Source organism: Myotis yumanensis, unplaced genomic scaffold (assembly GCF_028538775.1).
Source record: "Myotis yumanensis isolate MYYU_CA2020_CCGP unplaced genomic scaffold, mMyoYum1.0.hap1 SCAF_2, whole genome shotgun sequence".
Taxonomy (NCBI): domain Eukaryota; kingdom Metazoa; phylum Chordata; class Mammalia; order Chiroptera; family Vespertilionidae; genus Myotis; species Myotis yumanensis.
Window position 1 is genome coordinate 137,192,269 of NW_027223753.1, and position 26,323 is coordinate 137,218,591.

General features: G+C 38.0%; 1 protein-coding gene and 1 non-coding gene across 2 annotated transcripts in view; one reads left to right on the forward strand and one right to left on the reverse strand.

The window, feature by feature from the left end:
* Positions 1 to 26,323, forward strand: part of IMPG2 (interphotoreceptor matrix proteoglycan 2) — a 74,218-nt gene that overhangs the window by 6,859 nt on the left and 41,036 nt on the right. Inside the window, exons 3-6 of the mRNA XM_070403511.1 lie at positions 9,539 to 9,705; positions 12,530 to 12,561; positions 17,764 to 17,813; positions 18,695 to 18,777. Of these exons, the coding sequence (XP_070259612.1) occupies positions 9,539 to 9,705; positions 12,530 to 12,561; positions 17,764 to 17,813; positions 18,695 to 18,777 (332 nt within the window). The remainder of the gene's footprint in view (positions 1 to 9,538; positions 9,706 to 12,529; positions 12,562 to 17,763; positions 17,814 to 18,694; positions 18,778 to 26,323) is intronic.
* LOC139004488 (U6 spliceosomal RNA) lies at positions 25,566 to 25,672 on the reverse strand. The gene has a single exon (XR_011470370.1). It is a non-coding gene; the product is annotated as a U6 spliceosomal RNA (small nuclear RNA).

Sequence of the window (26,323 nt, forward strand, 5' to 3'; positions counted from 1 at the left end):
AATCATGTAGATACTCTTCTGTGTTTTCTTTTAGGACCTTCATAGTATTAGCTTTTCTATTTCAAATTATTTTCTTCTGTATATTGTAAAGAAATTATTAAGATTTATTTTTTTGTCCTTATAGATATAATGTCATAGACATTAACTTTTTCTTTGTTTTTACCAATCTTGATGTTCACTTTTACATTATCTTCTGGTGTTTACTAAATTTTCATAGGGAAGTTTTAAGAAAAAGAAAAGAAGAACTATGAATCTACCAGTGATCAGGTCTGCCTCAGTCAGTTTCTGCTGGACTCTTCTATATGTTGTAGGATTAAAAGTTCTACAGAGCAGTAATAAGGATACAGTTTTCACTGAAAGATAAATTAAGTTTGCAACCCTAGGTTCATTTTAACCTTGAAAAACCAATTGATAGACATACAATGTTCAAATATTTCACTCTCTGTTAGAGCCTAAGAGTTGATTTTTGTCTTAGACTGTCTTTTTCCATCACACAACTGTCAGAAAACCAGAACCAGGATCCAATCCTATATAATAAAAGCCTAATATGCTAAGTGTCCAGTCGTCTGTTCAACCAATCGAAGTGTAATATGCTAATGATATGCTAAGGCCGCTCAACTGCTCGCTATGATGTGCACTGACCACCAGGGGGCAGGCACTCCAACTGGTAGGTTAGCTTGCTGCTGGAGTCCGGCTGATCAGGACTGAGATGGGCCGGACATGCCCTGGAGTCCTCCTGCAGTCCTTCCCTGGCTGGCCAACCTCCTGTGTCCCTCCCCAGCCCCAATCATGCACCAGTGGGGTCCTTTGGCCTGACTTGCACCCTCTCACAATCCAGGAACCCTCAGGGGATGTTGGAGAGCCAGTTTCGGCCTGATCCTGCAGGCCAGGCTGAAGGACCCCACTGGTGCATGAATTCATGTACCAAGCCTTTACTATGATAGTAACACCTGATATTCACTATGGAGTTTATAAATTACTATGATATAAACTATGGAGTTTAAAAATTACTTTCACAAATAAGGTAGATAGGGCAGTAATTATTCATACCATTAAAAAAGAGAGATGAATACATCAAAGCATTGAATGATTAGGTAAATTACCCAGGTTTATCAAGCTAATATTCAGCCAAGCTAGGGCTAGAATTTAGATCTTCTGATTCTGTGAGTTTAGGGCAGTGATGGCAAACCTTTTGAGCTTGGCGTGTCAAAATTTTGAAAAACCCTAACTTAACTCTGGTGCTGTGTCACATATAGAAATATTCATAATTTTTTTTTGATATTTGCAACCATAGTAAACAAAGATTTATTTTTTTGATATTTATTTTATATATTTAAATGCCATTTAACAAAGAAAAATCAACCAAAAAATATGTATAAAATGAACAAAAACAAAAACAATGTACATTTAGGAAAAAATAATGATAAAAACAATGATAATCAAATGATACGAAAACTAGAAATTAGTGACTTTTTTGGTGCTGAAGTTTGTCTGCTAATTCTTTGATTGCAGGTTCATACTTGGTGCACTTCAAGGCCAAGCAAGCGCCACTAACTTCATCTGCTAGCCGGTTTCTTTTGTTCGTTTTAATATTATTTAATGCTGAGAACAAAGTCTCACAAAAATATGTTGATGAAAAAATTGTTAGCAAAGCCATTGCTAGATTTTTTTATGTCGATAAAAGTGTCAGGTCCTCTGTTCCAAGCACTCAAAATTTCTTGTTCGTAGTTGCACTCTTCTCCATTATTCAAACGATTTCGTTCCAGATTTTCAAGTTTCGACCTTAAGTCGACAAACACATGAGTCCAAATGCTACCTTGAAAATCTGCAAGTTGCATCTCTAAATCGTCAATTTGCATCCATTGGAAATCTTTTAATTTCAAAGTACTGTAAACAACTACATCCGGATACTTAATTAGTTTAATGGTCTGTTCTAGGCTTCTAAATTGGTCGAATCTTTCGCTGAACTGTTCAAATAATGAGTTTACTATATTCTGGTACATAAGTATAGACTCCATTACACTAGTTGTAGTGGCCTTCTCGAAATACTTTTTTATCTGAGGAAAATACTTATAAGTTTTAGTTTTAATATCTCGCTTGAAAATTTTAAGTTTACTTTCAAAAGCTTTGATGTATCCAAACATAACGTCAATGCTTTTGCCAAAACCTTGTAATTTTAAGTCCAGTTCATTCATATGAACAGAGAGATCTGTAAAAAACATCAAATTGCTGACCCACTTATGATCATTGATCTGAGGAAAGTTTGCCAGACCCTTATTCTCAATAAATACCGTAATTTCTTCAAAGCACTCCACAAATCGCTCAAGTACTTTACCTCGACTCAGCCATCTCACATTATTGAACATCAGTAGTCCACTGTAGGTTGAATCAACTTCCTGTAAAAGTGCAGAAAATTCTCACTTGTGAAGGGGTCGAAAAGCTATAAAATTCACAATTTTTGTTACAACTGACATTAAATCATTCAATTCTGAGAATTCCGATTTGGCACACAACACCTCCTGATGGATAATGCAATGAAAAGGTACAAGTGGATGAATAATAGCTTCCATAAACAATTTCAGGAATCCCACATTTTTTCCCACCATATTTGGTGCCCCATCTGTCGTGACTGACACGATTTTAGAGATATCAATGTTTAGGTCACTGAATGTTTTTATAAAAACCTTACATATTTCGTTTCCTGATGTACTTATTGGCATTGATTCTAACTTTATCAATTCTTCTCTCATTGTGAGACCAGAATATCAGAATATCTAGCAATAATGGCCAACCGAGCATTTGATGCGACATCAGTAGTTTCATCAAGAGAAATCGAAAAATATTTACAACTATTTAAGTCTTTTTTAAATTGATGTTGTACATTTTTGTTAAGATCTATTATTCTGTCTTTGATAGTATTTCTACTGAGTGGTAATTCAGAAATTTTTTAAATAATATCATCTTTATTTTTTATATTGTGAAATAGAGCTGGTGCACATCTTAGAAATGTTTCCTTAATAAATTCTCCATCACTGAGGGCTTTTCCATGCTGAGCTATGGGGTGAGCAATACAGTAACTTGCTGATGTTAAATTTGTAGAGCATCTTACAAATTTTATGATGGAATTTGATTGACTTTTATAGAGGTGTAGCTGCCTAGAAATGTATTCCTTCCTTTCATCGATACTTTTTTTAAGAGCTGACAATGATTAGTTTCAAAATGTCTCTTTATATTCCACGTTCTGCGTACTACCGTTTCATTACACAGTATGCACAATGATCTGTTGTTTCTGTCGACAATCCCGTACATCTCGGTCCATACGTCTTGAAAGGGTCGGCTACTGCTACTTCCACTTCCTTTATCATTCAATCTTGCTTTTTTATTTTTTTGATTCTCCATCTCAAGGCTGCAAAAATAAATAAATATAAATCACGGTGTTTTTTTATAAAAGGTCGATAGGTTTCTTACCTATTAACTTTTTGCATTGTTGTTGCACTGACTCCTGGTACAAAACAATTCAAAGATAGTATGTATAACCAACAAATATATGGTGCTGTAACCAATTATCCGACACGCAGAATGCCTCGTAGAGCACTGTTGCACTGTATATCTTTTTCTTCTAACCCTCCCACTCCTGTCTCCTAACGAACATGGCAATCAAGTGCATCCGTTTGCTGAATGCACCCGAACGCACGGGAAGCTTACCCGAGGCACATGTTGACAATAACGAGGCTGTTTCCAGAACTGGGCATTCTGTCACTCGAGTAAAAATAAAATGTCATGAGTAAAGATTAATCTCTTTATAGTGCAATTCTTAACCTTTTTATATTAATGTCAATATTGGAACAATGTATCTTGGATGTTTTCACTATCTATCTTTGCTACGCAACACCGATGTACATGTTTACATTCGGTTTTAGAATTGCATTATTGATCATGAGTAACGTGAGTAATAATATTACTTGAGTGATGCCCAACTCTGGCTGTTGCGAGAGACAAATATTTGAATTATGCAATTTTTTGTCTCTGTCGATGTGTGTCACCCAAAATGAGTTCGTGTGTCACCTCTGACACAAGTGTCATAGGTTCGCCATCACTGGTTTATGGGCTCCACCTCAATATGCTGCTTGTTAAGAATTTAGTCTTCCTGCATTAAAAAATAATTTCTTTGATCTCTGTCTATTTATATTCTTCTTTCTCCCTTACCACTTTCCTCTTCCCTCCCATCCTAAGCTATCTATTGCCCAGTTTTCTGCACCTGGACACTGAAATGGTTACAGTATAGCAAGACATTCAATGCTGTACAAAATGTGCAGGTAGCTTGTTGAGCATCTTTTCAGATTTGGTTCTATGGAATAACTTAGCAGATAGATTGGATTAGTTTTTATTTTACTACTGTAGGGGCATTTCTTCTGAATATCATTTTCTGTTCTTTTTAGTTCTCATATCTTTTTTTAATTAATAGATTTTATTTTTTAGGAAAGTTTTTGGATTACAGAAAAATTAAGTATAAAGTCCAGAGAGTTACTTATACTGCTATTGTTCCCCCAACAATGTCCCTGGATCTATTTTGTTCACCAGTTTATTTTATTCATTAGATTCCACATATGAGTGAGATCATGTGATACTTATCTTTCTCTGACTGACTTATTTCACTTAGCGTAATATTCTCCAGGTCCCTCCATGCTGTCTCAAAGGGTAAGATATCCTTATCTTTTACTGCTGCATAGTATTCCATGGTGTAAATGTACCAGAGCTTTTTTATCTACTCATCTACTGATGGGCACTTGGGCTGTTTCCAGATCTTAGCTATTTAAATCATGCTTCTATGAACATAGGGGTGCATTTATTCTTTCTGACTGGTGTTTTGGGTTTCCTAGGATATATTCCTAGAAGTGGGATCACTGGGTCAAATGGCAGTTCCATGTTTAATTTTTTGAGGAAACCCCATACTATTTTCCATTCTGGCTGCATCAGTCTGCATTCCCACCAACAGTATACTAGGGTTCCCTTTTCTCTACATACTCACCATCACTTGTCATTTGTTGATTTGTTAATGATAGTCATTCTGACAGGTGTGAGGTGATACATCATTGTTGTTATAATTTGCATCTCATGGATGATTAGTGATTTTGAGCATTTTTTCATATGTCTCTTGGCCTTATGTATGTCCACTTTGCAGAAGCGTCCATTTTTAAATTGGATTATTTGTCTTCCTTTTGTTAAGCTGTATGAGTTCCCTATAAATTTTAGATATTAACCCCTTATCAGATGTATCATTGGCAAATAAGTTCTCCCATGTAGTGGGATCTCTTTTCATTTTGTTGGTTTCTTTTGCTGTGCAGAAGCTTTTTATTTCGATGTAGTCCCATTTGTTTATTTTCTCCTTAGTTTCCTTTGCCCTAGGACAGGGGTGGGCAACCTTTTTGTGAGTGCGTGCCAAAACCAGCAAAATCTCTGACTCAAAATTCTTCTGTGTACCAACCCTAATTTTTTGAGAACATGTTATGCCTACTTGATATCTCTTAAGGTGTACATATGTGAAGAACCTTGAAGAAATAATAAAATTCATTCAAACGACAAAAACACAGTATATGATGATGAAAAATACATTTATTTTTTAATGTATACATGTACACTGATAGTCCAACAGAAAACTTTATGACTCCGTTTGATATTATCAGTGGGACTTTTGCTGCTGCATCACTGATGACAGAGATTTTACATCAGGTTTATATTTCGTGACTTTCAGAGATATGCACGAGCTACTACTTTCATCCGTTAGGCTACTCTTATTAGGAGACTTAACAAAATTCATCACTGAGAACAAAGATTCACAAGCGTATATGGATGAAACCAAAACACTGGTCGGATCTAGGAAGGCAGGGAGAGTTAAGGCAGAGGCATAGAAATTGCTCTTCCCCTCTCTCGTCAATCCATGTCTATGGTCTTTAAGATAACTTGTTATGTAGAATTATTTATTTATCTAAGATGCACCTACACTGAATTTATCTGAAAAATAAAAAAGTCGATATTAAGAAAAAAATTGTAAATGGAAGATTATAAGAGAGGGTTTCCCATGCCAGCAAAAGTTACTGGCGTGCCATGTTTGATACGCGTGCCAGGGGTTACCCACCCCTGCCCTAGGAGATGTACCCATAAACATATTGCTACAAGAGATGTGTGTGAGATTTTGCTGCCTGTGGCTTCTTCTAAGATTTTTATGGTTTCTCGACTTACATTTAAGTCTTTTATCCATTCTGAATTTATTCTGGTGTACGATGTAAGTTGTTGGTCTACTTTCATTTTTTTGGTCCAGTTTTCCCAACATTTATTGAAGAGACTGTCTTGACTCCATTGTATGCTCTTGTCTCCTTTGTCAAATATTAATTGAGCATAATGGCTTGGGTAGATTTCTGGGTTTTCTGTTCTGTTCCATTGGTCTATATGTCTGTTCTTGTGCCAGTACCAGGCTGTTTTGATTACAGTGGCTTTGTAGTATAACTTGATATCTGGTATTGTGATTTCTCCAAGTTTGTTCTTTCTCAAGATTGCTGTGGCTATTTGGGTCTTTTTTGGTTCCATATACATTTTTGTAGTGTTTGTTCTAGATCTGTGAAATATGCTGTTGGCATTTTAATAGGGATTTCATTGAATCTATATATTGCTTTTGGTAGCATGGACATTTTAATGATGTTGATTCTACCAATCCATGAAAGCGGTATATTCTTCTGCTTGTTTATATCTTCCTCTATCTCTTTTTTCAATGTCCTCTAGTTTTCCAAATAAAGGTCTTTTACCTCCTTGTTAAGTTTATTCCTAAGTATCTTAATTTTTTGTTGTTGTTGCAATGAGATTATAAATGGGGTTTTGTTTCTCTTTCTGAGAATTCATTATTGGTGTATAAAAAGTCATTGATTTCTGGGTATTAATTTTGTATCTTGCTACATTGCCAAACATTTATTAAATCTAGTATTTTTTTTGGATGGAGTCTTTAGGGTTTTCTGTGGGGAAGCACGGGACTTGGTTGGAAAGTCTATAAGGAAAATTCTCCAAAAGGTCAGAGGCCCCCAGGGGGACCTTGCCAAAGGCGGCAGACCCTGCCTTGACTTTTTCAAACAAGTCTGATCTCCTGAATATTTTGCTGGAATCTTTATGCTTATTCTTTAAACGTCCTTTTTTAAAAGACACTACAAATACATGTATTTTCTCAAGGATACTTACCCTGCTAATAATATCTAATAGTTAATTTTAGTTCTAGCTGTTGCTACAATAAATGGCTAAGAAGACAGGCAAATGGGCCTCTCTGATTCCTTTAGCCAGGTAGTCCCTTAGCTCTCTCTTTCACAGAAGCATACGTCAAAATAATCATTCATTCATCACTCACGGTCTGCCAGTCAGCCCTGGCAGTTTTCTATGTACGCTATCATGTCATCTGCAAATAATGACAGTTTTACTTCCTCCTTTCAAATTTGGATGTCTTTTATGTTTTCTTGTCTGATTTCTATGGCTAGGACTTCCAATAGTATGTTGAATAAGAGTGGTGAAAGCAAACATCCCTGTCTTGTTCATGTTCTTAGGGGAAATGGATTTAGTTTTTGCCCATTGAGTATGATGTTGGCTGTAGACTTGTCAGATATGGCCTTTATTATGTTGAGGTATGACCCCTCCATTCCCACTTTACTGAGAGTTTTTATCAAAAAAGTGTGTTGGATTTTGTCTAATGCCTTTTCTGCATCAATTAATATGATCATCTGATTTTTGTCTTGCAATCTGTTTATATGATGTATCACATTTATTGATTTGTGAATATTGTACCAGCCTTGCTTTCCTGGAATAATCCCACTTGGTCATGGTGTATGATCTCTTTAATATATTGCTGGATGTGATTTGCAAATATTTTGTTGAGGATTTTAGCATCTGTGTTCATCAGGGATATTGGCCTGTAATTCTCTTTCTTTGTAATGTCTTTATCTGATTTTGGAATTAGGGTAATATTGGCCTTATAAAAAGAACTTAGAAGTGTTTCTTCCTATTTTATTTTTTGGAATAGTTTGAGGGGGATGGGTGTTAGTTTTCCTTTGAATGTTTGGAAAAACTACCCTGTGAAGCCATTCAGACCAGGGATTTTGTAGTTACCAGCCTATTCAGTTTTCTGAATCTTCCTGATTTAGTTTTGGAAGATTGCATTTTTTAAGAATGCGTCCAGGTTGTATAGTTTATTGAAATATAGTCATTCATAGTATTTTTTTTTACACAATTCTTTGTATTTCTGTGGGGTCAGTTGTGACTTCACCTCTTTCATTTCTGATTTTGTTTATTTGGGTACTCTATCTTTTTTGTTGATGAGTCTGGCTAGAGGTTCATCAATCTTGTTTATCTTTTCAAAAAACCAGGTCTTGGAGGTTTTATTGATCTTCTTCTTCTTCTCCTTCTTCTTCTTCTTCTTCTTCTTCTTCTTCTTCTTCTTCTTCTTCTTCTTCTTCTTCTTCTTCTTCTTCTTGTTTTTAGACTCTGTCATTTATTTCAGCTCTGATATTTATTATTTCCTTCCTTCTACTTTGGACTTTTCTTGTTGTTTTCTTTCTAATTCTTTAAGTTGTAGGGTTAGATAGCTTATTCAAAGTTTTTTTGTTTTTGAGGTAGGCCTGTAATGCTATGAATTACCCTCTCAGGACTGATTTCTCTGTGTCCCATAGATTTTGGGTTTTTGTGTGTTTATTTTTATTTGTTTCCAGGATGTTTTTTATTTCTTCCTTAGTCTATTTGGTAACCCATTCATGTTTAATAACATGCTATGTAGCTTCCATGTTAACACATTATTCTTAACTAAAGTGTGTAATTTACATTAGGGTTCACTCTTTGTGCTGTACATTATGTTGGTTTTGACATATGTCTAATGATATGTATTCACTATTACATCATTATACAAAATAGTTTTACTGCCCTAAAAATCCCTCTGTGCTCTATCTAGTCATCTTTCCTTAATCCTAAGCCCTGGCAACTGCTAATCTATTTACAATTTCCATAGTTCTGCCTTTTCCAGAATGTCATATAGTTGAAATCATACATTCAGATTGGCTTCTTTCACTTAGCAATAAGTAGTTAAGTCTTATTCATGTCTTTTCATGGCTTGAAAGCTCATTTCTTCTTATTGCTGAATAACATTTCATCATATGGATGTACCACAATTTGTCCATTTACTTATTGAGGTATGCTCAATATCAGCTCCACTTTTGTAAAACAAAAACATGGACTTTTTTAAGAGATGGAAAAACACACACCCTGCATATTTGGAGGTGAACCAATCCCCTTGCAAGGGAAAAGTATGGGGAATGAAAATTCTCTTCAGAGCTGAAAAGTTAAAGCAGGACATGCAGAAACAGGAGGGCGTTGACTGGGAATCATTCCCATGTCCTTCCAAAAAGGACACTGTGGGCAAGTGTCTCAGGAATCTGAACAAACAGGCCCATGATCATTGTGAGGCCCCCAACGTGCATCAACTTTTTGTTAAAACACCTGTCCATCTGTTTTTCAGTGTGTCAAGAAGCTGTCTGGGAAGCCTTTAGGACTTTTTGGGATCGATTTCCTGGGCGTGAGGAATATCGTTACTGGATGAATTTATGTGAGGATGGAATCACAACTATATTTGAAATGGGCACAAATTTTAGTCAGTCTGTGGAACATAGAAGCTTAATTATGAAGGTAAGTATAGTAAAAAGGGAAGGAATTGCTGGACTATTGTAGGGGTTAGATATATAGCTAGGGCCTAAAGAAAAAGAGAACAGGTGGCAAATCCCTGCATCCACTCTGATTTGTTGCATTAGGCTATTTTAGTGAGCTGCCATGGGGCATGGCCTAGACTTTGTAGCTCTAGCTCTGGCCATTATAATAAACATTGTTAATTCAGTAAAAGTCTCAGCATTGTTTATAAATGTAAATATTTAAAATAGTACTCAGCAAAGATTTAGGCTAAGAACATAAATCTCTGAGAGTTATTAAATTCCTTAGCCTATATCACAAAGCCAGATGGGCTGGAGCTGAAATCCAGACCCAGTTCTCTTCTGAAATCCATGTTCTTTTCCTTAAACCATTGGGCCCTCCTTTCAGTCGTTACCAGTTTTACACATTTCAGTGGCTAATATGGAATGGCTGTTCAAGAAAACACACACACACACACGCATATGAGCGTTGTCCACCTCATTGTGTTCCTGATAAGGATCAACTGATAGAGCAGCAACTATTTGTGATGTAGAGTTATTACCATAACAACAGCCTCTTGTGATGTTATGGTGGTGCCAATTCAATGCCAATAGGAATCCAAAATTAGGGGTGCAGTGAAGAAGGAAACTTTATTCAGTGTAAAACAGCTCAACTGTGAAAGAGCAAGGCTGTGAAAACAGCATGGCTGTGAGACTGCTTTGGGGCCGGGTGGCCCTGCGGTCAGACCCCTCTCTGATGAGACAGCTCTGCTCTGCTCCTCCCTGGTCTGCTCCAGCAGGAGATCTTCAGTGTTTCAGCTCAGCCTGGGAAATGCGCTCTTCAGTGGAAAGGAAAAGTGTGCTCCCCGAGCCAGAGGGGAGCTGACTTATTTAGACACAAGTCCCCACCCCTGGTCCTTGGTCCCTGATTGGTCTGTCCTCATGCAAATCCTTGCAGTTTGATTGGCCCAAAAGGCACTGTCCTGATTGGTTGGCAAAGAAGCTGATGGGGGGGGATATAGCTGCAGAGCTCTGATTGGATGGGGAAAGCTTCAGTCCTACTGGTTGAAATAGGATTTCAGGAACTCCTGGCTCAGATGGCAGAAACACAGTGAAGGCAGGCAGTTCAGTGCAGGCTTCTGTCTGAAGTGCAGTTTGCATGAGAGGCCCTGTGTAGAAATGGCTGCTGGGCTCTCTCTCTATACTAGTACATATTTTAAAATTTGAGTCCAACTAGCCACCAGGAGCCCTTTTTAGTTGCTATCTTGTTTTTCAGGATCCACAATCAGAAAGTGTCTCTTATAAGTGGAAATTTTTGTAAGTTTAGTTTTAAAGACATGGGAAATATACTTTCAATAATTATTTAGTAGAACATGCAGACCAAGGGGGAAAATGTGTTCCCTAGGTGGCGTCTTAAATAACAAGTACAAATTGGCTAAATGAGAAGGAGTTTGGAATGGACAATCTAGGCAGAGAGATCAACATGGGCCAAGTGTTTGTAGAGAAGGACTTGGGCCAATATATCAGAAGTGACAGGAGATCAGACTGGAAAAATGGATGACTTACAAGTTTGTATTTAACTCTCTAGATAATAGGAAACCATTGAAGGGTTTTAAGTAGGTGAGTCACAGAGGCTGATTAGACAGTTTTCCATTTTAAAAAAGGCCATTATAGTTTCTGTATATTATAGGATGGAATAGAGGTTGGATGCTGCTTCAGTGCTCCAGGCCCGAGGGGACGTGGGTCCTAACTCGACCTTGAGATAAAGGAAGCATGAGAGACATGTGGGAAACAAGATTAGTCATGTCTAGTTTTGTTTGGATTAAAGTCATGGGTTGGTGAGAAAGGGAGAGGATGAAGCAGTGGTCCAAGAAGCCTCCCAGTTTCTAGCTTGGATGATTGAACGAGAACTCAGGCAGGGAAGCAACTTTGTAGATGGTGGGTGGAGGGAGAATGAGTCCACTCTCAAATGTGTTGATCTGAGCTATCTGTGAAATATGAATTACTTGATATGTAGGTATGAAGATAGGGAGAGTGGTCAGGGTTATAAATATAGCTGAAGGAATCACCAGCTTTGAGGTGGTAATTAAAACCATGAGAGTGGCTGAGATTATTCTAGGAGAATCTGTAGAGTAAGAAGAGCAGTGAGTAATTTATAAGAGTTAGAGTAATAGTCTCCCCATTTTGCAGATGAGGAAATTGAGGTCTAACACCAGATTTGCCTCTATGGGACTTGAAACTAGGTTTTCTGACTTCCAGTTACTGGTGTTCTTTTTATCATATTGGTCTCAAAAGAAAACCACTAACTTAGAGGAAGTTTGGAGACAATTTGCTTTGGAATGCGACAGAGACATAATTCTATAATTGATAGAATTTGTCTTTTTGTTTGAATTCTGGAGAAGCAGATTTACCAGTTATTTTATCTACATGTTCATATTGTTCTAGGATGAGAGTTACTATACATATGTTAGATCACAAAATTCTTTGATTCTAAGTCCATGGAAGGTTAAGGTAAAACTCCACCAATCTCTGATTTATAGACGGTTTGGGAATGAGCAGCAGGTAAAGCCTGTTAATTTCTGTCCACGAATGGAGAGCACAGGAACTTTTGGGCACATAAACAGAGACTGCACGTAGGGGCGTTCTCAGCCACAAACAAACTTGGCATCCGTAGTACCTTGCTTCACCTATTTGTCTAATCAATGAGAATAATAACATAGATTCTATAATGTTAAGGCATTAGGCTCTCTATGCCAAAGGTTTTGTTTACAGCTTATTAACTGTCATTAACTTACTTCGGCTTTTCTTTTTCATCTTGTTTTGCTTAGAAACTGGCATACACAAAGGAAACTGTTAGCCGGTAAGTGTCTTTTTCCCCCCTAAGTTCATGTTTGGCAACAGAGGTGTATCATACTTACTCCAAGACTCACCCCAAATTTAATGGCCACTCTCTATTTTCTTGCCAGTTCCTGCAATGACCAGGCCTGTGGGTAAGTCCCAAATGCTTTTCCTCATTGGAGGCCACTCCCCTTCCCAGACCACCACCACAGCCACTGCTCTTGTTTGCTGTCTGACCTTACCAGGAGGCAGACTTGTTGTGTCTCTTGGGTGAAAAAATAGATTTCTGGAAATGAAATATGAAATGACCTACTGTTGTTGAGCCTTTCAGGCTAATGATAAAATTGCCCTGAAATGGTGCACCTTAGTGGAGGATAGTTTATTAAAGGATGGGTGGTGGTGTGGATCACTTTACTGGGGAATGATAATAATGATTTTGAAGTATCGGAATAGCACAACCTTGATGACTCCTCTAGTGTTATGAATCTTGGCTTCATTGGTCTTTAGGTTTAGGGTTAAGGTCATTTCTGGCTCCTGAGCAGTAGCATGAAAAATAGGTCATGGAAAGTGAGAGATTTTGAGCCTACGGGGGCTAAAGATTTCCACTTCTCTCCATACTCAGAATATCTAGATTATGCCAGCATATGTGTGAGTATTTAGCAAAGCACCGCTAGGGCATACAATCCAGGTCAGAGTCCAGAAGTTTGCCTCAAATGAAAGGGAAGGACATTGGAAAAACCACGTCGGTGAGTCAGTGTCCAGAGATCCAGTCTTGACAGCAGAGTCCTGGCGAAAGCACAGCTGGGGTGTACATGTGAGTAGTAGTGTGGTACACATACGTTTCAAATCAAACATGAGTAAAGAGGCGGGAAGTAGGACTCTTTGTGGTCCCACTTATTCGTACAGCTAATGTTATCACTGAGTCTATGCTGGGGCCTGAGACTGAGCCTCTACTCAGATGTGGACCATGTGGTTTCCTGAGTGTGGACTCTTCATGGCCAAAAGGCAGAGCTCAGAGCTTCTTGCGATTGCCATTGCTACACACAGGCGGTGGGCTGAATAGTTTGGTGAGTCCTGCCAGTGCCAGTAATCTTCATGGTGGTACCTGATAAAAATGATAGCATATTTTATAGATCTTATATGGCTAAGAAGTACTTAAATACTGACTGAATATGGCTCTTAACCTGAAGAAGTATTGAGGGTTTCATGTATATTTTTATTGATTTCAGAGAGGAAGGGAGAAGGAGAGATAGAAACATCAATGATGAGAGAGAATCATCATCTTGCACTCCCCTATGATCAGAATCGAACCATGACCTCCTGGTCCAGAGGTCGACACTCAACCACTGAGCCATACTGGCTGGGCTGCAATGTGTTGTTTTAAGCTTTCCCTACTGTCATCTGCCAAGTATCTTTAAAAGAGCAAAAAAAAAAAAAAAAAAAAAAAAAAAAAGCATTTCCTACCATACTCAGGACTTCACATCCATCTTACCTCTTAGAAATCTCTGCCTGTCATTGTTTCTCTCTTTCTCCCGAGTCTTCAACTTTCCCATTATTAATTCGTCCCCATTAGTATTTAAACATGCTCAAGTCTCTGCCATGTGACCTATTTTACAAATGGCCTTCCCTCCAGCTCTTGTCTCCGTTACAACCAGACATCTTTTAAAAAAAATAAATCTCTATTATTGAAAGTATTACATATGTCCACTTTTCCCCTCTTTGACCCCCTCCAGCCTGCTCCCTTCCCCCAGGCCTTCACCGCCCTATTGTCTGTGTCCATGGGTTATGCATATTTGCATACAAGGTCTTTCAACCAGACATCTTGAAGGCAGCTCCACGTGGTTCCCGTGGCTGCTTAACCCTGCTATGGGGTCTTACCATATCCTCAATAACGAGTATAAAGCTCAGTTTAGGACATGTGCTCATTAAATAGTTGTTAAATGAATTACTGAATTTCTACCCAATCACCCAAGTTCATCATCAGACCTCTCAGGGTAAGGACTGTTCTTTGGGCTTTTTTGTTGTTGTTGGGTGTGTGTGGGAGGGGAGTATCTCAATTACATACATTTGTAGTTGAGAATGCCTATTATAGATCACAAAGGCAAATAAACATTTTTTTAAAGCAAATGTTTTATTCTGTGTGGGATGACACATGTCACTGCTTCAGTAACCCCTGTTTTCTCCTATATCGGTTTAGCACTTAGTACTTTTTGTAATGCTCTGCACATGATATTTTATTTAGTTTTCATCAATACCTATGTGAAATAGGTAGGGCAGGGAGGTGGTTCTGTTTTGGAGATGAGTCTCAGAGCAACTGAGGTATTTTTCCAAGTCGTACACAAAGTTAATTATACATTTGGGACCAGCACCCAGGATTTCTGGCTCGGTGCCTTGAGTTCTGTTGTCACATGCTGATTACAATGAACAGATTTAAGAACAAAGCAAAGTATAGAAAACTGTCAAGGGGAGTAGTCATCTAGACAGGAGATTATGCTTGGCTTGTTTCACTACATTTTTACACTTCTGTTCCATGTGGCTGTGATATTTTCTGACATAATCCCATCTGAATTCCACTGACATGATTAGGCAGCAGCAGCGAGGAATAAATGATGTGCTGGATGAGCTGAGGAAATGAGACCACAGGGGGTTGTTTGCTGTTGGTATTAAACTAAAGGTCTTAGCTGAACAACTTCAAATTTGTGGTTTGGCTTGGAAATGAAGAAGCATTTCTGTCTCCAAACTCAACATGACTCTGTGTTCTAGTTCTGTTGTGAGTGACACCTCAGTGGATCCCTTCAGGAGGCCTACCTAATGAGACCGTGTGAAAGGGTTCTTGTTGTTAAGTGTTCTTTACTGTCTTTTGAAAACAGGGCGGGGGGTGGGGGACGGGGAGGAGGAGGGATTAAGTGTTGGAGTGTTAGGCAGATAATTTCAATTATGGAGAGTTGTCTACTTACCATCATTAAAGCAATGTTATTTTGAATTCAGTAGTTTTTCTGAAGTAAGCACACTTCTCCATCTGATTGCTTACATAGAGAATTAGCATAAATCTGATTTTGATGTGGGGGACAATTTGACCAACTCCAGGTGAGGTCTGGTTTCTCTGTTGTCATCCCAACTTCCTGTTCTAATTACTGTGTTGTGCTTTGGTTGCTTTGCCTTACTTTGACCTCTTTGCTCTTTATACCTGGTGGCTTATGGCTCTCCAGCTCTCACTGGGTTTCCCTTACTTTTTCTGGGGCCGTATACTCTTTGACTTTTAGGTTGTTTAGCTTATCTATTTTTGTTATTATTTATTTATTTATTTATTTATTTATTTAAGGCTGTTTAGTTTAGGTAGGCCACTAACGTTAGGATAAGGTGAAACCATGTTGGTTGCCCTTCTAGAGAATATGGGCCACGTGAAGGCCATGTTGTAAGGAATTAAGGTGGGTAAGAGTGAGGTTTCTGGAACCAAATGGGTCTATTTTACATTACAGCTCTTCCCCTGGCCAGCTTTGTCACCTGAGCAAATTCTTAACCACTTCTAGCATTAGTTTTCTCATCTGTATAAATGGGGATACTAATATCTTCCTCTTAAGATTGTTGCGAGTTAACGAAGATAAACTACTTAGCACAGTGCTTGACCTGAAATGAGGGCTTAGGAAATTTAGTTGTAATCATTCTTGCTGTTATTATTATTGAAAAGGGAACTGGATACAGTTAGAAAGTTCAGGTGTGGCTTTGGGTTATATTGCATTATTTGGTGACACTGGGAAAATGGCTTTACCCATGTGGGCCTCATTTTTTCATGTATCAAGTGAGGGCATAGGATGGGTTCTGCCTTGTGGACAATTGATAGACCCTATTCATAACTAATTATGTTAATGTTTGTTTCAAATGCATCTGAATCTCATTTTTTTTAGCTCTACCTCCTGTAACCCAAGAAGACTCTTTAAAATTTTTTTTTATTGATTTTTAGAGAGAGAGGAAAGAAAAGGGAGAGAAAAACATCAATGTTAGAGTGAAACATCAATTGGCTGCCTATTGCACGTCCCCTACTGGGGATGGATTCCACAACCCGGCATGTACCCTGACTGGGAATCAAACTGGCAACCTTTCAATACACAGGATGACACCCAAACAACTGAACCACATCAACATGGGTGCAAAAAGCCTTTTGCCCACTAGTGTGGCTCAGTGGTTGAGTGTCAACCTTTGAACCAGGAGTACTCAGTCTGGGCACATGCTTGGGTTGTGGGCTCGATCCCAAGTAGGGGGCATGCAAGAGGCTGATGATTTTCATCATTGATGTTTCTATTTCTCTCTCCCTCTCCCATTTTCTCTCTGAAATCAATAAAAAGAAAGAAAAAAAGAAAGAAGCTTCTTGATACTTCCTCAGCTCATCACATATCATAATGACTTATCCAGATGTCATATTCCTTTAGATCAGCGGTTCATACCGCCCAGCCAGCCTGCCCCCAATTGCCCGCATCAGGGCGGGCTGGTTGGACCCCACCAGTGCATGGATTCATGCACCGGGCCTCTAGTAGATAATAAATGAACAAAATAATTTCACATAGTGATAAAAACTGAGAAGAAATAAAATGGAAGAGGGATGATATAATAAGTGGATGAGTAGTTTGTATAGCATGATTCTAATTGAGTAGGAATCAATAAATAGAAAATAAATAAATTATGAAGACTATTTTAAAAAATATATTTTATTGATTTTTTTACAGAGAGGAAGGGAGAGGGATAGAGAGTTAGAAACATTGATGAAAGAGAAACATTGATCAGCTGCCTCCTGCACACACCCCACTGGGGATGTGCCCACAACCAAGGTACATGCCCTTGACCGGAATCGAATCTGGGACCCCTGAGTCCGCAGGCTGATGCTCTATCCACTGAGCCAAACTGGTTAGTAGGGCATGAAGACTATTTTTAAAAAACTTGTTATTCAGTACTTTGATTTGGAATCCTTGTTTGAAAATCTAATGAATTCCTGCCCTGCCCAGTGTGGGTTGCAGGCTCAATCCCCCAGTAGGGGCTTGATCCCCAGCGGGGGCAGTGTGAGGTGTGTGCAGACATGTGCAGGAGGCAGTCAATTGATGTTTCTCTCTCTAAAAATCAATTAAAAATTTAAAAAAGGAAATCTAGCTAATTCCTTTTTGGGAAAAGAAAGCACCACATAAGCCCTCACATTTCTATCATTTTATTAACCCCAAACATTTTTTCCCCCTAGCCCTGAGTTGTCATCTCTAGTTCCTGTTGGCGATACCTCAACATTGGAAGGTATGCTTTTGTGCCTTTACTTACTTTTCTTTGAAAATTATTTATGGTTTAATACAATCTTGCAAGCAAACATTTTTCAGCTCACATTTAAAAAATACTGTGTTTCTCTCTCTCTCTATATATGTTGTTCAAGAGCCTCAAGAAAAAGTAATTAAAACATTTATTTCATGGCATTATGTTGTGGGTACTTACAAACCTTTAGTTATTGGGTTTGATACAAATCAGAAAACTCCTAAAGAATTACTGTAAGGCAAACACTCTAACCACTGCTCATGCAACAGGGAGGACATTCCTGGGCCCAGAATTTGTCATTTGTCTTGTAGAGTTTCCCAGAGTGAGGAGTTTTCTGGCTGCATTCTGCCGTGTACTTTAACATGTTCCTCTGACCTCTCTATTTCCTGTCAATTGATAGTTCCTTTCTTTGTTAATTTTTTAAAAGCTTCTCTTTATTGGAAATTTCAAACATACACAAAAATTAGAATAGCACACGGCCCAGCTTCAACAGTGACCAATTCATGCTTAGTCTCCAACCTTTACCCACCCCCCTTTGTGGTAGTATCACTTCCTTCAGTGTCTGTCCCCTTTCCTAGAGAGCTCTGCAAGGACAGGGACTTTGCCTGAATCCCTAGCATCTTGCATAGATCCTGACATGTACTAGGTGTTCAGTAAATGCTTGTTGAATGAATGAATGAATCATAATAATTTCTTGTCCTGGGAAGACTCTCTGCAAATGTGTCTTAAGGTTAGAATGCAAAGAATTTCCAAAGTGAAAAAGCAAATGACTTATGGAAATGGTTTAGTGGTCAGTTCCTTATTTCCTGATAGGGGTTTGGACTTGGTCAGGGACTGGATTCATGCACATGTTTTTCTTTTTCCATTAGGTGCTGCCCTCAGAGTTCCATATCCAGGGGTGACCTCCTCTGCAGGTACCTCAGAGAGCAGCTTGGGGAGACCAGAGGAGAGTGTGAGTGACGCTCTGTTTTGTTTAGTTTATAACATGGAGAACAGGGGTTAAGGGAGGTTATTATGCCATTGTCAGAGTACACAGGACTTCCTGTGGTTCCCTTGATGGAAATGTTTTGGATTCTAAAACCAGTGCATTAAAAAGATTCCTTGGAGAGTCAAGTAAAACTGCTTTTGGCGAGAGAGGGCTTCAAATTGTAAATGAGATGGCTCAGGATCTGGGGAACTGTCCTGTGGTAAGCCCACTCACCGTCTCTTGTGGGCTACAGGACATAATTTACTACGGGGACATTTGCTTATATTCTTCTATCCCTAAATCAGTCAGGACTTAGCTTCCTCTCCTTCAGAGTGAAAGGATATAGATTTTATGTCATTAAAAAATCTAGAAGCAGCCCTGGCTGGTTTGGCTAAGTGGATAGAGTGTCAGCCTGCGGACTGAAGGTCCTCAGGTTCGATTCCAGTCAGGGGCACATGCCTAGGTTGTGGGCTTGATCCCATTGTGGGGTGTGCAGGAGGCAGCTGATCAATGATTATCTCTCATCATTGATGTTCCTATTTCTCCCTCTCCCTTCCTCTCTGAAATCAATAAAAATATACTTAAAAAAATCTAGAAGCACCATTCTTTTAACATACATCATTATTAATAGTAACCTGGCCACTGTACAGCATTAAGTTGATTTTTTTCCCACCACATTCAAATTCTTTAAAAAGTACACACTGCCCAGGAAGGTGGACATGTTGTATTAGAAATGTTGTTAAATATGTATTTTTAAATTTTGGGGGTGCATAAATCCTTGATTACTTAATATATAGCAAAGTCTGACTGAACATATTCACTAGAAAGGCACAGTTTAGTTACCTTGCATCTTCTCTTCCTAAACTTCAACATTTAAACATATAAAATCAGAATAAATCACCCACTCTGCCCCACCAGCCTCCCTATAACTGAACAAGGCTGGTAGTAGATTGGGATGCCGGAGTTGATGCCCAAATCAGTACTTTTACCTTCAGTACCACTGTGTTCAAAGTTGATGGTGCTAAAAATATCACCACTTGAGAAATATTTGTGAATGAATGAATAAAAAGTGATACTGTAGTTCTGAACTTGAATCAGAATAATTATGATTTAGGTCTGGAATGTTTTATAGAACGAGATAAAATTTACTATAGTAGACATGAAGAAATTGTGTATAATCAATTGGAATATTAATATCCCAAACAGAAAGGGTAATTTGAAGCCAATTTATAGAACAAAACACTATAGAAATACCTAACAAGAATAAGTCCAAAATAAAGCCCAAGGTACAATTTTGCATTTCAGTTTTTCCTGATATATTTTTCCATCTACCATTTCAGCAATCATATACTTTTTCTATTTTGTTTGTAGTTACACTGTAAGTTATAATGCATGTTTATTCTATCAAAATTTAAATGTTTCAAAATCTTTGTCCTTATCCTGAGCAACATGGGAAGATTAGAATACTGTACCTCAAATGACCACCCTACTGATTTATATTCTATTTTTGTTCTTTTCCTCCCTCTACTTTAGTTTTCTCTCTCTTTACTCCTATAACTTAGACTATACTATATTTGTTTTATATAGTAAAATTTATTTTACATTTATATACACTGACAAATGATGTTTATCATTTTATTTTCTTAAAATTATTTTTTTTGCATTTTGCATTTTAGACATCTATTTGAGGTTAACTTTCCTTCTGATATATATGCTCCTGATATTACTTTAGTGAGAGTCTCTCACTGGTTCAATCTCAATTTTTGATCACCTGAAAATATCTTAATTATTCCCTTGTTTTAGAAAAATATTTTAAATCTGTATTAAATTCTAGATTGAGGTATTTCTTTGAGGTCAAGGTTTATTTCACTATTTTCTAACTTTTATTATTACAACTGGGAACTTACCAATCAGCTCAGTTGTTATTCGGGTTGTTTTTGTCTACTTTTTTTTTTGGAAGTTCTTTTGTTGTTGTTGTTTGTTTTTTTTTTGCTCATTTTTTTCAGGGATATTACATTCACATGGGTCTAAGAATTACAAATATAAGAGATAATTGGTCACATATTTAACCCTGCCATCTTCCCAGTTTCCACTCTACACTACCCTTCCCCCCACCCTATCAGGCAATTGCTTTTGTTATATTCTTGTGAATTATTCCAGATTTCATTTTTAAAAATATTGATTTCAGAAAAGAAGGGAAAGGGAGAGATAGAAACATCAATGATGAGAGAGAACCTTTGATCTGTGGCCTCCTGCATGTCCCCTACTGGGATCAAGTCCACAACCTGGGCATGTGCCCTGACCTGAAATTGAACCCTGAATTCCTGATTCATAGGTCGACACTCAACCACTGAGACACACTAGCCAGGCTCCAGGCTTCTTAAAGGCACATGCAAGCAAATACAATTCCTATTCTTCCCCACAAGGGATTCTTTAACTTGAGAGTCATGAAGACAACAAACAGGATTATTTTAAAAAGCAAAATATGCATTATTGAAATGAATTATATATAGTTTATGATGCAATAAACTTAAGTATAAATATATATACAATGAACTACAAATAATACATTTAACTGCACAGGGATTCTCTTGTTTCAGGACATTGTGATCCCTTTGAAAGGAGCTCCTCCTTTAAAAATATTCCTTGTCTTCTCTCTCTCTCTCTCTCTCTCTCTCTCTCTCTCTCTCTATATATATATATAATCTCACAAGAGATAACAGCTGAGAATTTCTCAGAATGTAGGATAGACATAAAGCCTCACAATAAGGAAATACAACAAATCCAAAGCAAAATAAGTAAACAGAAATATACATCTATATCCATTTTGGTAAAACTGCAAAATCCCTAATTCTGTATATCCCATATACTATATATATGTAAAATACTATACAGTATTTGGGATTCTGCAGTTTTACAAAAATGGTTATAAAAGAAATTCTCAGCTGTTATCCCTTATGATTAGATATGTCTGACCTCATTTTATTTCTCTAATAACTTTAATTTCTTCATCTTTCTGTTTTGCTTTCAAATATGTCTTTCAGTTCATTAATTCTCCCTTCAACTTAGTCTAATTTGTTTCAAACTGTCTATAGAGCTTTTAGAATCCTTACTTTATGTGAGAGTCTTTGGTCTGATTTTAAACATGTGCAGACCTTCCACTTTATGATAAAAGGTAAAACTAAAGCCGAGGCCTCAAGGGATCAGCAGATACACCATGTACACAAACAACACTCAGTCACCTCCCTGGATTCCTCTAATCTTTCTTGACCCATTGGGGATTTCTTTCTTGCAAATGAGCTATGCTTTCAAAACATTAAAAATATTTATTCAGCATTTTAGGCATTATGTAGCAGTAAGGTTACTAAGCATATTTCTTTTAAAATAATACTGGAAATGGAAGTTTCTGCCCAAATCTAGTGAGGTAAAATTTAAGATGGAAAAAATTCAAAGTCTTGTACAAAATTCTATTTGAGATTAAGAGTTTGTGTTGGTGTTACTCTCAATATGGATCAGCAGTTTGATGCAGTTACAGGGGGAGAATCACCTAGTAAAAGCTAGTGTGATTTTGGGTTGTATCATACAGATATAGAATCTATCACAAGGGAAGTGGTCATCAGACCTCATTGGTGTGTGCCACACTGTGAGGAAGACACTACAAGCCTGAGAAGTGTCTGTAGGAGAGGAACCAGGGAGAAGTCAGGAAAGACATGATGGCTGCCTGTATTTATTTGAAGGGCTCTCTGGTGACCACAGTGTTTATAGGTGTCCCAGGTTACAGAACTGGGATCAATGGTTAACACTTACAGGAAAATAAATTTGGGATAATATATGAAAACATTATAACCACGAGAGCTTCTTTTGGAAATGCAATGGTCTTCCTCATCAGAGCCATTTAAATTGAGGATGAGCAGCCTGTTGTCAGGGGTAGTGTGGAGAGAACTCAAGCATCAGAAGCCATGGTGGGATCTTCTAAAGTTTTGAAAGTCGCTGATTATGTGATCCATCAGAGATGAAATGGCACAGTGATAAAGTCCTTGTGTTCTCTTCCTGACTCTGCCATTGGCTGTGAGCCCGCAGGCTAGCCATTCTTCCATTCCAATCCCTGGTTTTCTTGTGTATCAAATGGAGGGACTTGGATTAGATGAGCTGAAGCAATTATTACTGTATGTTCTAGTAGTGATTTCTAGTTCCCTCATTCCTTCTGCATTTATTAATTGGAATTCTTTTGTAAGAAACTATTGTCACTTCTCTCAGATTTATTTATTAAATCACATTAGCATGGACTCATGAATTTTTTCTTTTTTTTTTTGTTCAATGCTCTTTCTGCATCTTTATTTTTTTTTATTGCTTAAAGCATTACAAAGCATTACACATTACATATGTGTCCTTTTTTTTCCCCGCCCTTGACAATACCCCAGCTTCCCCTACCCTCCAGTGTCTTATGTCTATTGGTTATGCTCATATGCATGCATACGAGTCCTTCGGTTGATCTCTTACCCCCCTCCCTCCTGCCCCCCAACCCTTCCCGGCCTTCCCACTGCAGTTTGACAATCTGTGTGAGGCAGCTCTGCCTCTGTATCTATTATTGTTCAAAAGTTTGTAATGGTCTTAATTATCCATGAATGAGTGAGATCATGTGGTATTTTTCCTTCATTGACTGGCTTGTTTCACTTAGCATAATGCTCTCCAGCTCCATCCATGCCGTTGCAAATGGTAAGAGTTCCTTCTTTCTTACAGCAGCATAGTATTCCATCGTGTAGATGTACCACAGTTTTCTAATCCATTCATCTACTGATGGGCACTTAGGCTGTTTCCAGATCTTAGCTATGGTGAATTGTGCTGCTATGAACATCGGGGTGCATATATCCTTTCTCATTGGTGTTACTGGTGTCTTGGGATATATTCCTAGAAGTGGGATCACAGGGTCAAATGGGAGTTCCATTTCCAGTTTTTTGAGGAAACTCCATACTGTCTTCCATAGTGGCTGCACCGGTCTGCATTCCCACCAGCAGTGCACAAGTGTTCCTTTTTCTCCACATCCTCTCCAGCACTTGTCGTTTGTGGATTTGTTGATGATAGCCATTCTGACAGGTGTGAGATGGTACCTCATTGTTGTTTTGATTTGCATCTCTCGGATGATTAGTGACTTTGAGCATGTTTTCATATGTCTCTTGGCTTTCTGAATGTCCTCTTTTGAAAGGTGTCTATTTAGATCCTTTGCCCATTTTTTGATTGGATTGTTTATCTTCTTTTTGTTAAGTTGTATGAGTTCCCTATAAATTTTGGAGATTAGGCCCTTATCACATATGACGTTGGCAAATATGTTTTCCCACACAGTGGGTTTTCTTGTTGTTTTGGTGATGGTTTCTTTTGCTGTGCAGAAGCTTTTTATTTTGATGTAGTCCCATTTGTTCAGTTTCTCTTTAGTTTCAACTGCCCTAGGAGCTGTATCAGTGAAGAAATTGCTTTGGCATATGTCTGAGATTTTGTTGCCTTTGTATTCTTCTAGAATTTTTATGGTTTCCTGTCATACATTTAAGTCCTTTATCCATTTTGAGTTTATTCTTGTGTATGGTGTAAGTTGGTGGTCTAGTTTCATTTTCTTGCATATATCTGTCCAATTTTCCCAACACCACTTATTGAAGAGACTATCTTGGCTCCATTGTATGTTCTTGCCTCCTTTGTCAAATATTAATTGAGCATATTGGTTTGGGCTAATTTCTGGACTCTCTATTCTATTCCACTGATCTATATGTCTGTTCTTGTGCCAGTACCAGGCAGTATTGAGAACAGTGGCTTTGTAATACAGCTTGATATCTGGCATTGAGATCCCACCCACTTTGTTCTTTCTCAGGATCGCTGCAGCTATTCGGGGTCTTTTTTTTATTCCAGATGAATTTTTGGAGAGTTCGTTCTAGATCTTTGAAGTAGGCCATTGGTATTTTAATGGGAAGTGCGTTGAATTTATAGATTGCTTTGGGTAGTATGGACATTTTAATGATGTTGATTCTACCAATCCAAGAACATGGTATGTTCTTCCATCTGTTTATGTCTTCCTCTATCTCTTTTTTCAACGTCCTGTAGTTTTCTTTTTTCTTTTTTTTTTTTTTTAGGCTTTTCTTATATAAGATATTTCTTTTTTTTTTTAATTTTTATTTTTCACTAAAAGTATTACAAAGGGTATTACGTAAGTGTCCTTTTTCCCCCCCGCCCTTGACAAGCCCCTGCCCTCCCTTACACCCCAGTGTCTTATGTCCATTAGTTATAGTTATATGGATGCATACAAGTCCTTCGGTTGATCCCTTACTCCCCTCCCTCCCGTCCCCCAACCCTCCCTGGCCTTCCCACTGCAGTCCGACAATCAGTTTGAGGCAGCTCTGCCTCTGTATCTATTATTGTTCAAAAGTTTGTAATGGTCTTAATTATCCATGAATGAGTGAGATCATGTGGTATTTTTCCTTCATTAACTGGCTTGTTTCACTTAGCATAATGCTCTCCAGCTCCATCCATGCCGTTGCAAATGGTAAGAGTTCCTTCTTTTTAACAGCAGCATAGTATTCCATCGTGTAGATGTACCACAGTTTTCTAATCCATTCATCTACTGATGGGCACTTAGGCTGTTTCCAGATCTTAGCTATGGTGAATTGTGCTGCTATGAACATCGGGGTGCATATATCCTTTCTGATTGGTGTTTCTGGTTTCTTGGGATATATTCCTAGAAGTGGGATCACAGGGTCAAATGGGAGTTCCATTTCCAATTTTTTTTTTTTTTAAATATGGAACGCTTCACGAATTTGCGTGTCATCCTTGCGCAGGGGCCATGCTAATCTTCTCTGTATCGTTCCAATTTTAGTATATGTGCTGCCGAAGCGAGCACCATTTCCAATTTTTTGAGGAACCTCCATACTGTCTTCCATAGTGGCTGCACCAGTCTGCATTCCCACCAGCAGTGCACAAGTGTTCCTTTTTCTCTACATCCTCTCCAGCACTTGTCGTTTGTTGATTTGTTGATGATGGCCATTCTGACAGGTGTGAGATGGTACCTCATTGTTGTTTTGATTTGCATCTCTCAGATGATTAGTGACTTTGAGCATGTTTTCATATGTCTCTTGGTTTTCTGAATGTCCTCTTTCGAAAAGTGTCTATTTAGGTCCTTTGCCCATTTTTTGATTGGATTGTTTATCTTCTTTTTGTTAAGTTGTATGAGTTCCCTATAAATTTTGGAGATTAAGCCCTTATCAGATATGACGTTGGCAAATATGTTTTCCCACGAGGTGGGTTTTCTTGTTGTTTTGGTGATGGTTTCTTTTGCTGTGCAGAAGCTTTTTATTTTGATGTAGTCCCATTTGTTCAGTTTCTCTTTAGTTTCAACTGCCCTAGGAGCTGTATCAGTGAAGAAATTGTTTTGGCATATGTCTGAGATTTTGTTGCCTTTGTATTCTTCTAGAATTTTTATGGTTTCCTGTCGTACATTTAAGTCCTTTATCCATTTTGAGTTTATTCTTGTGTATGGTGTAAGTTGGTGGTC